General features: G+C 34.3%; 1 protein-coding gene and 1 long non-coding RNA gene across 2 annotated transcripts; both read right to left on the bottom strand.

Annotated features, from left to right (window-relative positions):
- Positions 1-1,500: 1,500 nt before the first annotated feature.
- On the bottom strand, positions 1,501-4,699 carry LOC142532427 (inosine-5'-monophosphate dehydrogenase 2-like). Its single transcript, XM_075638731.1, has 4 exons — positions 3,642-4,699; positions 3,082-3,261; positions 2,002-2,259; positions 1,501-1,823 (listed from the first exon to the last, which is right to left on the bottom strand). The coding sequence occupies exons 1-4, from the start codon at positions 4,647-4,649 to the stop codon at positions 1,752-1,754; spliced, it is 1,518 nt and encodes a 505-aa protein (XP_075494846.1). The 5' UTR covers positions 4,650-4,699; the 3' UTR covers positions 1,501-1,751.
- An 8,905-nt stretch (positions 4,700-13,604) lies between these two features.
- Positions 13,605-15,653, bottom strand: LOC142537939 (uncharacterized). The gene is made up of 2 exons (XR_012818609.1): positions 15,009-15,653; positions 13,605-13,893 (listed from the first exon to the last, which is right to left on the bottom strand). It is a non-coding gene; the product is annotated as an uncharacterized LOC142537939 (long non-coding RNA).
- Between the last annotated feature and the right edge of the window lie 2,749 nt (positions 15,654-18,402).

Genomic DNA, 18,402 nt, shown 5'->3' with positions numbered 1-18,402 from the left:
ATGAGGAGTACAATCAAGTTTAATGTCCGTGAAGTCGGATGAGAATTTTCAAGTCAATTAGATAGAACCGACCACCCTATTGCCATCCCTACTTCTGCCATTTGTCATTACCATTCAAGACTAATGTTTGAGTCGAATTAGTCCATGTGCTTCTCTAGATGCCTCAAATATAATTCGATTCATGGTCAACATTATTGAAATCGAGCTGAATTTGAACTTGTTTGTGTATATTAGAAGTTAATTCAATGCTAAATTATTGTGTCACTCAGTTTTGTTAGGTTTATCAGTATTTTATACATGTATATTTAAATTCAAAATATCTTACATGATCAATCTATATTCTGAATTTTCCCTCACCTTAATTAGATAATTATGTTTGAACTGAACTAGTCGAGCTTTAGTACCAGACTGGAAGTTAGAATCGTTCATCTTTGAGTTTCAATGAAAATATGAGTAGCATTCGGTTTATTTGGCTCTTTTGCCTTATACTATCATTCCACCAATTACTTGTTTCAGATGCAAGCTGTATTTGGAGCTAATAAGAGGGTGGTTTAATAGTATCTTTGCAACAGTAATAGATGATTATTTGATTTGGATTTCCAGTGGCTTCATTTGCTTAAAACCATGTTGAGAAAAACTGAATGACCTGTTTCTTGATCAGTATTCAATTATATGTTGGGAAATAATTTCAGCCCATATTCCTCCATTTCCTGCTATTGTTGGGCCCATCTTCCATAATCTCAAGCTTTTAAAACTAGTGATTTCTAACTGAAGCTTCTTATTCTTTTGTGTTTATTGGACAGAGAGAATCTAAGGAGGGTATACTAAATGCCTTGTCATTGTACATGTGTGATAGTGGTTGTAACATAACCAGAGAAGGTTGTACTGCAGAAATGAAAATTTTGATCGACAACTCTAGGATAGAACTTCTGAGAATAGTTCTTGAGAGAAAGAAAGGTGTTCTACCACGAGCTTGTAAGAATCTATTCTGGCAATATGAGCACGGTTGTGCACCTCTTTTACATGAAAGACGACGGATTCGCCTCACAGGACTTGATCAAGGTCGTGAACTCAATTATACATGAACCTATTATTGTGAGTGAACTTTAGATATGAATTCAATTGCTAAATAATAGTTCCTTTGTGGGAAAATAATATAGTTATTGCTGACTAAATCAGAAGACAGGCATGTGAAATACATATTTCATTCTCTAAATCTTTTGTGTTTATTCAAGGGATTGGTGGATGTAAAAGTAATTTTGGGTTTTTTTGGGTATTCTCTGGCTTTGTCAAGGGACCATTTTCTTTACTTGCTAAATTAAAATGAATTACAAGGTTGTGTATGTTTCCTTCTTTAATTGCACGTCAAATGCGATATAAAGTTAAGTGCATTGTTAGATTTGACGAAGCAAAAATATGATATCTAGTTTATGGTTGAATTTACGTAAGTTTAGACTTTAGAAAATGAAGAAAAAACAATCTGCCCATGGATCCGTAAGATAAATGAAAACACGATATGAAGGATTTCATTATAACCACAGCCAAAAAACGATATTATTCTGGAATGGAAACAGGAGGACCATAAAACAAATGTAAACTAGATCACCGTAACTTGCCTACAACACACCGTCATCACCTAGCAGACTGGTTTTTTAGATGAATCCTGTCGTCATTAGATTATGCCAATGCCCTACTCAATTTCTGGGACGCACGGCAGCCAACGGCTTCAATGGAAGCAGAAATAACATCATTTAGAATGATTTCTTTTCGTAAGAGACCAATCCATGAATTCCACCTTCAACTTGTGCGGCTCCAGTCCTTACCTGAACAAGCAGAAAGAAACATTAAGTTTAACAAGGTTCGCAAACCATGAGTTATACATATACCTCTCAGTGATACGAGAGAATTTATCGTAGATATCGAGAAAAATCCTCACTCGGCCAAAGTTTGTGACATTAGATTCGTGGAACAGCTAAAATCAATTCAAAGTATTAAACAAACCTCTAGCCTCAGCACGCCGGATCTAAGCAGGTCATGCGCGGATTGCAGGGAGGAAGTACCAAGATCCTGAAAACCCTGCTTCACCGCCTGCATGGTATAGGGTATGAACTTCAACACAGAACCTTTATCTGCAACAGCACCAACAACTCCTTGGGCAATCTTCAACTTAGCTTTATCACCCAGGTATCGAGCATCGCTTCCCTTCGTCATTGCTTCTAGGGATCCCATGCCTCGATACTTTTTGACTCGGCGGCCACCCTGTTCTTGTAAAATGCTGACATTTTTAACAGATATACATACAACATTTGTGCGTACCAAATGTTATTGAGCAATTAAAATCAGGGAGAAAAAAATCAGAGTGAAAAGGAGTAGCACATGATTATGATTTATGAAAATCCTGTCAAACTAACCATCACAAGAAATTTTAAGAAAGAGAAATTGAATCACATTTGCAAAATATATCAAGATAAGTTATAGCTAAGAGTGTAAACGAACCGAGCCAGTTCGAAAAATATTCGATTCGGAAGAGCTTATCGAATTCAATCCAAACTCAAATATATTCGAACTTTTTTTCAAGCCGAACTCGAGCCCAAATTATTTTGTTCGATAATTCGCGAGCTGATCGCGATCTTTAATATTTTATTAATATAATATAATATAATTATATATTAAATAAATAAATTTCAAACATTTTGAATATTTATTTTCGAGCAATATTTCGCAAACATGTTCGAATTTTTCGAGCCGAACTCGAGCTTTAATTCGAACCGAATATGAGCAAAAAATTTCAAACTTCGAATCAAGCTGAACTCGAATAGAACTAATTCGAGCCGAAAAATTTTAATCGTATTCGACTTGATTCGATTCGTTTACCCCTAGTTATAGCTCTTAGATGCAGAGACAACGATCATGCAAACATCATTGAACTTGTTTTTTTCTGGTCCTTTGGACTTCTTTTAATTATATCTATAGCATTATTTTCGTAAGATAAAAATTGAAAAAGCATAAGAGAAATAAGCACATAAAAGTTCGGACTTGGGAACAAGAAAAGTTAAAATTAATGTGAAAGTTCGTGATAACCTGATACTCATAAGTTCCAGGAGCTTCATTGCTCCCCGCTAAAAAGCTCCCCATCATTACAGTAGATGCTCCAAGGGTTAAAGCTTTAACAATATGCCCAGAATTTGAGATGCCACCATCAGCGATCACAGGCACACCATTCTCTGCAGCAAATGATGCAACCTTGTAGACAGCCGTAGCCTGAAAATAAATTTACACTCCAATTCACATCTCAAGAGAAGTAAAACACTAAATTCTTTCCAATCCTACAAGTCAGATAAATTACAATTCAAATAACATTTGTATGATACACTATCGGTTCTAGGTAAATTTTTATTCGATATATCTTTTTCAGCTGGTTTGTTTTATTAGCAATGCTAGTCTGTAAGGATTTATTAGTACATCTGAAAAAATTTGGCTTCTAAAAACAGTTTTATAGCATAAAAATTGTTTCTTTCAGTGTTGATGTCTAATATCAAGAAAAGGCCAGAGTGGCAAAACCAACCAGCAGTATCAGCTTTTTTATTCATGCGGGGCTACCATATCCAATACGCTAAACTCAAAGGTGTTTGTATCGTTACCTGTCCGCGACCAACAGCGCATACTTCTTGAGTGGTACAAATCGAACCTGATCCCATTCCAACTCTGAGACCATCCACACCAGCCTGAATCAAGTTTTGTGCTTGGTAAGTAGTAACCACATTCCCACCGATCAAATCCACCTCGGGGTACATCTTCTTGGCATACTTTATCATCTCAATTTGATAAATCGAATTCCCTTGAGAACTATCAAGCACCACCACATTCACCCCTGCCTTCACCAAATGCTCCAATCTCTCTTTATCCGATTCCCTAGTCCCAATTGAAGCACCAACCAGAAACTCTCCATCGGAGCCCAGAGAAGGCAACCCCAACTTTGGAAATCCCCTGATCCTCTCGATATCATCACTAGTGACTAAATTAACAATTTCTTCTCCTTTTTCCCCATCACCTCTCACCAACGGTACAAATTCGAGCTCATTTTTTGCTAAATACCCTGCAACATCCTCGAAACTGTAATTAGCTGGAAGTGAGACCGAAAATTTTTTCATGTAGTCCAAAATCCTTGTTTCTTTATCAGCTAATCTATCCCAGTCAGACTTCTGAACCGTTCCCAAAAATTTCGAATGTTGAGCCCCCGACTCCGTCACAAAAATGCAAGGAGCGGAAAGAAACTCCTCCTCCGACAGAATCAAATCTGCCGGTGATTTAAAGACAAGATCATGACTGAATGGGATTTTGTGCGACTTCGCGAGGTGAACCAGGGATGCTTGGCGGGAGGCCGCGTAGTTGGAATGGATAAAACCGATGGCGCCAAGAGAAGCCATGGCAGCAGCCATGGATGACTCTGTTACAGTGTCCATCGGAGAGGCCACGCAGGGGGTGGCGAGAGCCACGTGGCGGCTGAGCTTGGTGGAGAGAGAAACTGCATCAGTTGGGAAATCGATGTAGTGCGGTAGAAAGATTACGTCGTCGTATGTGTAGGAGTAGCCCTGCTTGAAAAGCCTCGCCGCCGGGAAGCCGTCGTCATGTACGTAATCTAAGTCCATCCGCCGCCGAACGATAAAGAGGAAAGATTTTATTATAAAAAAAATAACTAGTGCACTATATATTATAATAGAAGATATTTCGCCGAGGCAGACGACTATATAGGGGAGATTGGAGGGAAAATATACAAATAAATATGATGACGTGGCTAATTTTCATTGGTGGTTCGAGATATGAATCATAAAGTAAAGGTTAGGTGAAAACCTGGTGCGTTTGCCTTTTTTCTTTTTTTTTTTCTTTTTTTTATCGAATTGGTCAATTAGACTGAGTCACCGTTATTTTGTAAAGTCATCTAAAATTCATATTTTTTATTTTTTATCATCTATCTTCTAAAATAGATATCAATAATCTTTATATTCAAAAAGCTTCTCCAACTTATTTCATCTAAATAATACCAAATACTCTATTTTTCTATTTTTTTTCATTTACAAAAAAACACACACACACATATATATAATTAAATAATTACATATTATATTGTTCTACTGAATTAATTCGATATGCTTGAAATAAATCATATAATATATTAGTAATAATGTATTATATTATTAAACATAAAACAATTAAACATATATTCGACTCGATTTTTTATATAAATAATGCATTTATTTAGTCATCAAATTGCAAACAACACACAACATTAACTATACAGACATAAAATATAAATCAAGATAAATATAAACGAATAAGATTTAAAAAACAACATACAAATTGATTATTACAGATACTAATAATCTGAATTACTATACTCCTCCTACAAAAGATCTATAAGAGCATCCCGAAGTTAATAGTGAGTCGACTTATCTTTTATTTGAAGATGTCGTGCAAGAAACTCTTGATATCGGACATGCTCATCACGTGTCATTTCGACATCTGGGGTGGGTGCTTCACGATAATCTGTGACTTGCACATCTTCATCCCTTTTGAACTAAAAATGTGTTTATTTTTATTGTTTGAGTTTTTTTTATTTTGTTGGCGGTATGTCATTTTTTATTGTCTATTTTATTGTATCAAAAAATGTCGTATGTTTATCAAGTTAAATTAAGCCGATAATAATTGTTTATAATAAATTGTTATGTGTTTTTTTGTCAAGACCTTGTTCATTATTTTCATTTGGTGTTTATTATTAATATTAAAATTACAATTAATGAATGAATAATATAAAACACTTCAAATAAATTAAAAAGAAATTTAAAAAATTGAACACTAAAATTAATTTAAAAGGTTAGAAAATTGAAATGGACAAAAAAAGTAAAAAAAAAATTACAAAAAGACCATTTTGCAATTTTGGCGGATGACATTTTCATAATTAATGTCATCCTCCAAAATTGTGCTCCAAATTTACAATGATCCTCCATCCATATATGGAGGATCACTGTATCACTCTCAAAAATAGAGAGTAGTGCATTTGGAGTATGGTTGGAGAGCTTTCCCTCCTCTATAATTGAGGAATGAATTGGAGTTGTTCTAAAAAAAAACCTTTTGTATTATTATACAATAAAATGTGATATTTTAATTTTGGTGAATCTCAATGTCATTTTTGTCAAAATTGTGTAATTAAATATAAAAATAAAAATAATTGTTGGGTTTCAAAACATAATATATTCTTTAAATTATATTTTCTTTATTGATAATATTTTGTTAAATATTTGATTACAAGTTTTGTCTTCCTAGACTTTTATAGAGATTAAGTCTAGATATGATTTGATAGGCTTAAAAATATTTATTTTCTTATAAACCCCATCTTTTCATGATCTGTAGGTATTTAATCAAGGAAACAATTCTAGAGAAAATCATGCATATAGATATGATGATCATATTATATGCAAAAAAGCGGAGAAATACTCACAGAGAGAGGAATTATGTCTTAGAGTGCTACCATTTGAAGAATACGATTATTTACAACTGTGTTGTTGTGATTATTGGAGACATCTGAATACAACATTTGTGAAAGTATTGATTGAAGATTTCGTTTTGTTGTTCCTGTTTTTTGCACATACTTTTTTCATTTCTTGATTATTTTAATTTTTTTTAGAATGCAATTTAATTCCTTAACTTTTCAGGGAAGATAGTTTTTCGTAAAATCATTAGCATTAGTTTTGTAAACTCAATTTTTTTCTTAGTGATTATTTTACCCTGAGAAATCGCACAAGTATTTATACTTATGCATAATTATCTCTAAATTATTTTTATTTATTTAAGTTATTTATTTGTGTTTTTTATTATTCTGCTGCATGTTGTCACTAGGGATTTACATCTGGGACAACATTGATGTAAGATCCAAAATGAGATAACGTAATTCAACTGCATGCAAATCCAGAAAAAATGACTAATTAAATTATTTTAATTACATTAATTAAATGTGATACACATGTTTACATGTTTAAAATATGATTTTCTAGTAGAATGCATAAAACTGTGTTTTTAAAGGTTATTTGAGACGCAATCGAGGAACGGAGACCGGAGACCGGGGACCATAAAGGAAAAATATTTTTATTAAATAATTTTTAATTATTTAATATATGGTATATTTTATATGTTATTTTCGAAAATGGTATCTTTTGAGGTGTTTTTACGCGCCAAGTCGTATTTTAAACCAGTAATCGATTTTCAACAAAAATAATAATTTTTTTGAGGCTCGGTTAATATTTTCAAAGACTATCCTAAACGAAATGTTTTACATACTATCTAATGGGCCTAAACCTTTGCCATGGTATATTAAATTAAAACTAGAGTTTGCAAACCCTAAAATTACATCATAATTCACGCCTGAAGCACCTAGAATCCTAGTTTTCTATCCACCATCACACGGTCACACACACACTAATTCCTAAGGCTTTCACGTGAATTGGAAGAATAAAAACGCAGCAAGTTCACGTCCCTCTCCGCCGACGTTCTTCGCATCTCAAATTGTTTTTCGTGCGCAAAGGCACCTCTTAATCTTCATTCACTCATCGTTCATACCATAATATGTTTATTTATACATGTTTGCATGAAAAATACGATACTCTCATTTTATTTTCGTTTTTATTGCAATACATTATCAAAACTTGAGTTTTCATGCCTTTAAATTCGTGCTTTTGTTGCACAGAGGGGCTGCCATGATAGGGCTATGGGAAGGGACGTTTTTCAGCATGATTAAGGGTCCATAGAGGCTTGGCTAAGGGCTGGTCAAGGAGGGAAATAGGATGCATGTTTTTGGGTTTAAAAACAAGCTAGGGTTTTCGGTTTTAGGGTTCTTGAAAGGGCAGGTTGTGGACTGCTATTGGGTCACATCTAGGGGTCCTAAGGGGGTCTATTCATGGTTATATATGGCTGGTACCGTACTTGGTGCGAGGAGAGGGGCTGTAGGTGTGAATATGGGTCGCGCGAGTCTTGTGATGGACGGGTTGAGGGTCGTTCGTGTAGGGCCTATAGGGCTTGGTTAAGCAGTTATTTAAGGGTTCGATCTAGGTCCTAGGAGGGCTAGTTAGGGTCTGTACATGATGGTTAAGGGATAGGCTCGATGGAGTTGATGTTGGTTAGGGCTAAGGTTCGAACAAGGGCAAGGAAAATTCAGTTGGTTTTCTAGGCTTGTTCATTGGTCTTAAATGGCTTGATTTTGGTTGCATAGGGTATGGTTAGGTGTGAATAAGCTATGGTTCAAGTTTGGTTAAGTTTCAAGTCAATTCGTGTTAAAATCGAGATGTAGGTTCAAGTTTTAGAATGAATTGGAAATTAGTCGAGGAGCGTAAGTTTATGTCTAAGAAATGTTAATGGGTGTGTTTTAAGGTGTTAAGTTAAGTTTGGATGTATTTGGGTCGTTTTAAGGTCCAAGAATAAATTGAGCAAGTTAGGGTTTTAGGGGCAAAACGATCATTTTACACCTGAAAATGTTAGACGTCCCGGCAGTACCCTGAATGCTGTAATGAATGTTAAAATATTTATTTTAAAAGATTATGAGATTTTATGATGAAAAAATATTATTTTTATAAGTCATGAATATAATGAAGGGTTGAAGGAGGTGACTTGATTGTGACTAAAACGAATACGAAAGGATATGATGATATGTAAGGCTAAGATTCAGTTGATGGGTGAGAGTATCGCTGATGTCCCCGCCGCTTGGTACCATGGTTATAAGTAAGATTGATCAATCGACCAAAAGCTGAAATGAAAGACACAATTAATGATCTGAATTCAATAAATGAAAATGTATACGTATATGATGAAAGGAAAAAGGATTATGATGAAAGGAAGAATGTTTAAAGTTTATGCATGTTCATAAAAAGCTATTTTATTAAAAATATCTTTCACTGTTGCATGTGAATGTATAGGTATTACTTGCTATCATGCTTAAGGTTTGCTGAGTCATTATACTCATTAGGTCTGAATGATGCAGGTGAGTAGGATTTTGATGATGTTGGAGGACTTGATGGTTGAACTAGCAGGACTGATGGCACACATAACTCGAGGACCTTTGCTAGTTTTTCGCATTAGTATGATTTTAAAGAATGTTGGGTACAATATTTGTCCTTGCTTGGTAGAGCGATCGAACCGTGGTGCTTGAGATGTTGTGCGACTTAAAAGATTTGAGTTGCACCATTACTACTAGCTATAGCTTTTGGTAAATCGGTAAGCGCTCGGTCCTACAATTGGTATCAGAGCCAATGTCACGGGTTTGATCCTCATTGATTGCAAGGAGTGCAATTATTGAAAGGGAGATTGTTGGGTGCAATAATTGTCCTTGCTTGGTCGAGCAATCGAACCGCGATGCTTGAGCTACTGTGCGGTTTAAAAGATTTGAGTTGCACCATTACCACCAGCTATAGCTTTTGGTAAAATGACAAGCACTCGATCCTATGATTTTAAAGATAGTTGGGTGCAATAATTGTCCTTGCTTGGTAGAGCGATCGAACCGTGGTGCTTGAGCTGCTGTGGGGTTTAAAGATTTGAGTTGCACCATTACCACCATTTATAGCTTTTGGTAAAGCGGCAAGCATTCGATCCTACAATTTGTATAGGAGCCAAGGTCACGGGTTCGATTCTCATTGATTGCAAGGAGTGCAATTATTGGGAGGGAGATTGTTGGGTGCAATAATTGTCCTTGCTTGGTAGAGCGATCGAACCGTGGTGCTTGAGCTGCTATGCGGTTTAAAAGATTTGAGTTGCACCATTACCACCATCTATAGCTTTTGGTAAAGCGACAAGCACTCGATCCTATGATTTTAAAGATATTTGGGTGCAATAATTGTCTTTGCTTGGTAGAGCGATCGAACCGTGGTGCTTGAGCTGCTGTGGGGTTTAAAAGATTTGAGTTGCACCATTACCACCAGCTATAGTTTTTGGTAAAGCGGCAAGCATTCGATCCTACAATTAGTATCAGAGCCAAGGTCACAGGTTCGATTCTCATTGATTGCAAGGAGTGCAATTATTGGGAGGGAGATTGTTGGGTGCAATAATTTTCCTTGCTTGGTAGTGCGATCAAACCGTGGTGCTTGAGCTGCTGTGCGGTTTAAAAGATTTGAGTTGCACCATTACCACTAGCTATAGCTTTTGGTAAAACGGCAAGCACTCGATCCTACAAAGATTTTGATGACTTTTATGTCTTTGAGGGGTTCTGAGAGTATTTAAGAGGTTATGCTATTTTCGAAAAATGCTAGTTTTAGATTTGATTTGACGGTTTATGCTTTTACGTTTTGCACTGCGTTCTTTTGAATGTTTAAATAATATGTTTGTTGGTTTATTTTATATAGTGCAAAGTAAATATATTTTTATATGTATGCATTTCGGCCGAAAGGTTTTTAAAGAGAGGAAAAAAAGAATTTCTTGTATATTTGAAAGAAAAATAAGTAGTAGACGTTTCAATTGATGTCTGATACACACAACGTTTTTACTATTTATGTTAAACAAAATCCCCTTACAAGTGGTATTAGACCGGTCACTTGACTATATTAAGTGATATTCTGGTTATTTTTGTTTAACAGGTACAAATTTATGGACGCGTCACTTACAAACACTGCAATACAACCACCTGTCTTGGATGGATCCAACTACAGTTTATGGAAGGTCAAGATCAGAATATATATTAAGCCCATAGATAACAGAGCATGGCAACAAGTTGTCAGCGGTTGGATTCCACCGAAAAGAAGAGATGAAGAGGGTGATAGTCTGTCAAAGTTCAAAGGCTTTAAACATCATCTATACATCATACAATCTAAACATGTTCAGTTTAATTACCAATTGTATTTCTACTATGGATGTATTAGAAATCTTTAAAAAACATTGTGGAGGATCTGAAAGTATGCGAAGGACAAAGTTGATGATGCTTGCATCAATATTCAAAAAATTGAAAATGGAAGAGAATGAAACAATCACAGAATATGATTGATGCTTGGAAGAGATGGCCAATGACTGGTTAACAAAGTCCTATGATAACTACTCGAACGCTTCAATATCAAGATTTTTGCGATTGATGAAGCTCGAGAAACATCTCAACTCTGTCTGGAAGATTTGGTATCTTGCGTATAAGTTTTTTTCCTTTGGCTAAGGCCATTTTCAAGGGGCAAGGAAGCCTACAAGATGAAGTGGAATTCCTCGCCCCATTCCAATTTTCGCCACTTCAAGGGGCGAGAAAATCGTGTGAGGATTTTTCCTCGCATGATGGTGAACGCAGGCTTCAACGCACGACGTTTTTTTTTTAAAAAAAGTAATATTTTTTGAAAATTATGAAATCCAACCGTTAGTTTTAAAATATTTAAATAATTAATAAAAAAAATGTAACAAAAAATGAAAGGGTATTTGGGATTATCTGACCGTTGTAGATAGGGATGAAAATTTTCCCCGCTGGTTTGGGTCCCCGTGAAAAAAACCCGAAATGGAATGAGTTTGGAGAATTTTCAAATCCCCGAAGAAAATCAAAGATGAGTGTGAGAATGTTATCTCCATACCGGTCCCCCGATAATAATATCATTATTACTAATAATAATAATGATTTTTTCTTAAAACATAAAAAACTTAATTTCATAACATTCAAATCTCCTTCATGATCTAAGTCGTCTCATAACATTCAAATCTTTTTCATGATCTAACTCGTCAACTCATGATAATTATGTGGTTTCATCTTTTTTTGTTTATTAAAACCATGAATTACCAAAGTTTGTGTTGTTTAGTATTTATATATGTAAGTAGATTATTGTATCAATATTCTTTCAATGTATTTGAATTTTTTTTTGTTAATTCAACATATATTTGAAGTGATAATGGGGATAGTAATTTAATTCACGTCATGTTGGAGATGATGATGATAAATTTGACCCTCCTCATTATTATTTCTAGATTATTTTAAGCGAGAATGAGGACTAGGATGAAGATTTATTGTTCGTGAAGTCGGGACGAGAATTTTCATGTCAATTAGATAGAAGCGAGTATGGGGGTTTGATGGCAATGGAGAATCCCCAATTAGGAAAAACAGGGATTGGGGGCGTGGACGTGGAAGACATCCCCGCCTCTGTCCCGCCTCATTGTCATCCCTAGTTGTAGATCAACAGCCAAGATCATCTTAGCCTTTAAAATTTTAAATATATATGTTGGAATTTATAAGTTTCAGAGTTTGACAAACTAATAAGTAACCAAACAGAAAACTCGAATGATCAGTAATTGAACGGAATGAACGTAACTGATCTATGAACTAAAGGAGATTTATCGGACTGAAATGAACCAAGAACTGAAGTAAATAAACCTTAAATTTCTCAATAAGTCTCAAACTGATGAATCGAAGATTGACGAACTGGAGAACTGAATGTGTTATTCGCAAAACTGAAATGCTCAAACTAAAAGAACATCACTTAGAACTGATGTAATCCAGCTAAACTGATCAATCGACCAGTCCAACTTCTGATCAGTTAGCCACGTCATCAGCTTCAATTTGAATCTCAGCAGACAAACTGACATACATACAAAAGCAGAACATATGAAGGATAACAGTTTGATACATCGTATCTATGTCAGAAAAAGTCATCTACATGGACCAAAACACGATTCAATAGATATTAATCCTTTAATACATTCAATGTGACTGTTGGAATCGAAGACTATATATAGCTGATGAGTTCAGTTGAAAAAATGGTTAACAATCTACGAACAACTACTTCAAGAATAAATCAGTCAATTGTGATTTACTCTCGACTTTATACATTTTACAAATCACAAAACTTAGCTCTTACTTCATCAATATATTCGTAGCATTCAAGCTGCTTATTAGAGTTATTCAGTTATCAACTGATAAGTAAAAAGAAAAGCTAAGAGTTTCAATTTGACATTATTTAAGTCCAACTGGAGAAGATTATTACAATTCTTTGTAATCAATCAAAGTCTTTTAATGAATTCATATCCTTGAGATAGAAGGGATGACATAGGAGCATTTGAAGTCTCTTAACATCCATAAAATCTATGTGTTTAATTTTCTTGTTCATTCAGTTTTCACAGCACACTAGCCAAAATATTCAGATCTATCATTCAGTTTATTGACATACAAGATTTCAGGATCAGTTTCTCAAAGAACTGATTTATACTCGTAAAAGAATTTAAAAGACCTAAGTGTTTATTCAACCACATCTTCTAAACACTTTACCCATATTAACCGATCCTAACAATATATATAATATATATATTTATATATATAATCATTAAAAAATATTAAAAAGTAGAAAAAATTGATAATAATCTCCAACGGCTATATTCTTTAATCTCATATAAATTCACTTCATTATGCTTTCAAAAAAATTTCAACGTATTTCACTTTTATTCAAAAAAAAAATTATTCATCTTTGATTTCATTCAATTCAAATGCCCAATTTGAGGCGTGACTTCTTGAGCTTCTCGGAGTGACAGTACACAACCATTTGGGGAAAACCTTGGCTCTGATACCAACTGAAACGACCTCGACTTTTTTTTTTGTATATAAATCATAAACTTGAAAATACTAAATAATATAACTTATCATACCATAAATCATCATAATTTAACATTTGACATCTCAAGTGTATAACATAAATCTCGAAATCGTCAATAACCAAAAATCATACATCGACTTTTAAAAAGATCAACTAACATAAAATTTAAGCATAAAAATATCTTTAATAAATCCTTAACATAAATCTTTTAGATCTTTTATCCAACAAGCTAGTGCGGAAAACGAAAGGGTCATCCGGGAGTGTACTGCAGCACTCGATCAACTCAAGTGTCAGTGCCTCCTCAAATCATCAAATCCTGCATCGTACAAACCTAATGAGTCTAATAACTCAGCACTTTCTAAACATGAATAACAAATAATACATATATATTCATATGCATTTAAAAAGCATACTTTTATTTAAAATATCTTTTTGAGCATAAATAAACCATTTAAAATCATAAACAATTAAATCATACATATTATGATTTGTATGAATTTTAAAATAGTTTAAAAAAATGTGCCTTTGCGTTTAAAGCACTCGAATACGTGATCGTCGGCGGGGAAGGACGAACGGGCGACGAAGACTCCTAGCTTTTCTTCCTTCTAAATTTCGAAAATAATGTGTGTGCTAATGTGTGCATTTCGGCTGATAAGATGATGAATTGTGGTGTTATGAAAGCCTGGGAGTCCTACTTATAATTTAATTAACATGATAATGGGCTTTGGTTTTAGGCCTCCAAGTCTAGGAGCAATTTGGCTTACTTAAAACAATTAAATTGGGCACAATAACTCTAATTTAATTAAAACATAAAAGTTTATAAGAATTACTTTTCATAAATAATGCATTTGATATTTTAGAAGTCCCTTATTTGTCCAAAACCGGCTTCTCGGGTAAAATCGAGCTCGACTCGTAAAATAATTCGAACTCTAACATTTTTAGAAAATTTACATCATTTTTAATCATATTAGGAAGCCTTGAAAATATTTAGTAAAAAATATTTTTTCTAGTCTTGGTCGTCCCCGGTCTCCTTTCCCCTACCTATTATCGAATATTCGGGTAAAACCCTTTAATTTCATGAATTCATGTTATATAATCATGCAATCATACATTTAATCATTAAATAAACATCATGCAAGCATTTAAAATCAATTAAATAAAACAATTAAGCAATTTAAACAATTTGCATGCATGTGGTTTACGTAGGTTTGGTTTTTCGGACATTACAACAATAGTACCTTTTCTTGTTCTATATCGTGCCTTATCCATGGTAGGTACATGTACACTTATGTACGTTCCGTCCAATGCACCAAGACATACATGTACAATTTAAGAATAATAATTTCACATCAATGTAACTATCACAATGTTCATACATGAGTAGTTCAAATGTTTATTTTGTACAAGTAGTTAAAAATGGTTTGAGCTTACCTTGAACCATTTCCAAGATCCGTTGGTGCAAGCATCATCGACAGGGGATGGTTTAACCATTAGTATATGATGTAACATGAGAATTGAGCGGAGCACTTGATGGAAATGGGTGCTGATTGTATGGCCACTACGTACTTAGTCATGATCAACAAGTCGAGTTTTCTTGTTATGAGCCAATATAGACAGAAACATGGTGACCTTCTCTTCAATACGGATATTTCTAGACTCGATTGGTCATCCAACATGAGTTAACAAGTAATACAATCGTGCAAATGCATTCCTATTCATTCGCAAGTTCACCACACATTGAACATCTCTTATTTCAATAATCCTTTGCAAATGGTTCATTTGCACATTTATTCTTTGTGTTATGCTATAGGAGACTGTTGTTCTACGCGTCTTGCAAAGTTGTTTTGAACGAAACTTCAGTCAATGTCGTCTCAAGAGTAACATAATCAAGAAGGATCGACACATGATTTGGTGCATCGTCACAAAAAGTAGAATGTGTCTACGCATAATGATTATCTATTGAAGATACTTCAAAACAAATTATAATTTAAAATGTGTTTAACAATGCATTTCAAAATACCCACTAGAATTTCATATATTGTAAACGAAGACATTATGGTAGGTTGAACAACAAATTTCTTGTTATCAAGGCTTACTTAAAAATACATCCAAATATATTACAAAAAAAAAATTTTATGCAATACGAAAAGCAGTAGTTTATTTACTATTAAGAAAATCATCACTATTTTAAAAAATATTCAATTATTATACGACCATATTTGATAGTGTCTTAAGTAATAAATTCACATATGATTATTCAGATTTGGTCTTCGATTTCAAATAAATAACATAAATGAAATCGAAAAACAATCTCGACAAAAGAATAATCTTACAACGGTTGCCTCAAACAGAGAAACTAGAAACACAAAAGAAGACAAGATTGAATTCAACTATGTCAACCCAAACTAGGAAAAAAACATCATTTTTTTGAAACCATAAACAAAAAAAAATGTCATTTACCGACACAGCGAGAGCCTCCTCAGATTTTTGAAATTTTCGCAACTCACACCAGAAAGTTTAACCTAACAAAAATTAATTTTGACAACTTCTTGTGCAAATACACGTTTGAAACAAAGAATTTCAACACTATTTACCTGATTTCTGAATATTTTGCCACAGATAGCAAAAACCTAAGCCATTCCCCTTTCTTCGTACGTTACTGTTTAGATGGAGGAAGAATATTTTTGTTGGCTTCTTCGTTGGGAGAAAGGGTATTGTAGGAAAAGCCACGTTTGACAGAAATCAGGATTATTAATATTGGGTTGTGGCATGAGTTTATTTTAACCAGGTTAGTACAATCTAGTACATTGGAGAATAGATTAAGTTGGTTTAATTAAAAATGTATCAAACATTGGATTAGCATGGAAAGAAAAAACAATCTTACTGAATCCATGCTACCAAACGCTGCTTTAAGGTCCAAACTGTCTTCTTTTGTTTGACCGTCGAGCTTCAAAGAGCATATTGAGGTGGTGTTCCATGACGCTCGGGCTGACCCCTCCAAGTTCTTGTGCTAACATACAAAAACGTCTGAGAGTTTGCCTTTAAACAGTCTATCAAATCACTTTTGATCTGGAGATCCAGGTCGACCGCAACCTTAATGTTTTGTTGTGCACCTATCTCAACTGTCTCCTTTTTTTTCTGTCGTGAGATGAACCTCCTGTTTTGGGACCATCCTTCGCTGCCCGCTCCGATCATCGCTACCTCCCAATGATGCCTCTTCACATCCACTTTCACTTAATCCTCATAACAACGACGAGCTGACTTCTGGTCTCCGCACACGACTCTTATCTCCTTTCTGACAAGGAACTTCAACTTCTGATAAAAGGTGGAACACACAACTCGGAACTCAGTTAGGGCGTGCCTACGAAATATTCTGTTCCACCGACATAAGATATCAAAGTCACTTGTATTTCTTGGAAACAAAGAATCTTCTAAATAATAATTCAACTCCGACTTCTCAAGTTCAGTATTAGTATTGAAATCCATGACATCTCAAATTTATCAGCATAACTACCACGCTTAGGAAGTGGAGGCCTTAAATATGAAGATCGTGAATCTTTCACTTCCTAAGATTGTTTGGATTTCTTATTGTACTCTTCAACAATTTAATACAACTTTTTCTTTATTTTTCAATCTCAAATGAATACATATCACCATAAACAAGAGGATAATAAAATTGAATTGTCTTCATCTTTGTACCTCGGATCTAACTCCCAATTGCCAATAAACAATTTATCACCTCCAATAAACAGTTTATCACCTCCCAATACTTTTCAAACTTTAATTTCATATTTGTTGTCATGGTATTCACCACATTATCATCCAAAAGAAGCCAATCATCAATTGCAAACTTAATATCACAAATAGTTGAGAAGAAAATATTTATAGTGGGATACTTGGTCCTCGAAAACAACTCTGTGGCATCATAAAAAAATCTCCAATTTAGAAGAAATCTCTTTTGACCAATCATCTTCTGTGAGAACTCTTTTATACAAACTCTCACGATGTTTCAAACGAGCAAACACATCTTTATATTCCAATGCAGTGTTAAGCATTAAATATGTAGAGTTCCAACGTGTTTGGCAATCAAGTTCCAATTTTTTTGTACTTGGAACCTTCAACTATCGAGCTGTTTCAATAAATTTTTCATCTATTTTCGGTGTTGCTGCCCAAAATCCGACACTATATCGAATTGTTTCAATACTACCACTGATTAATTGTAGTTCATCCCGCACAACCAAATTCAAAATATGGGCACAACACCGCATTTGAAATAATTTACCTTCTAAAATAAGTAAACTCGGAGGAAGCTTATCTAGAATAAGCTCAATCATAGCATCATTAATTGTGCAATTAAAAATAGTTAAAGTAGATAACTTACAATCCAAATTCCAATCCAAGAGGCAATCAACAAGGGAATTTGCAAGAACCTCGGCAGTATATGGACAAGACACATATAAACCTAGTAAAAATATATATATAATAAATTTTAACAACGATAGTAATATTATTAATGGTAAATAAAAGTACAAATATTACCTCATAAGTCGACTTTGTAGTTTTCATGAAGCATCGATGAAGTGTGAAGTGATTGCCATGAATCCTCTTTTTAGATTATTTGATGTCCACATATCAGTAGTCAATGCAATCCAACTAGCATTTGAATCCAATAATTTCATTGTTTTATCTCTTTAATGCTCAAATATCTTCATTATATCGTCTTTAACTGTGTTCCAGGAAACAACTTTAAATAACGGTTGTAAGGTATAAGAGTACCTTCTAAAGCCCACATGATCAACCATAGATAGCGGATACTCGTGCAATA

The sequence above is a fragment of the Primulina tabacum genome, chromosome 2 (assembly GCF_025594145.1).
Source record: "Primulina tabacum isolate GXHZ01 chromosome 2, ASM2559414v2, whole genome shotgun sequence".
NCBI classification, from domain to species: Eukaryota; Viridiplantae; Streptophyta; class Magnoliopsida; order Lamiales; family Gesneriaceae; genus Primulina; species Primulina tabacum.
The sequence above is the reverse complement of the archived record's forward strand: the minus strand, read 5'-3'. Positions and strand labels throughout refer to the sequence as shown.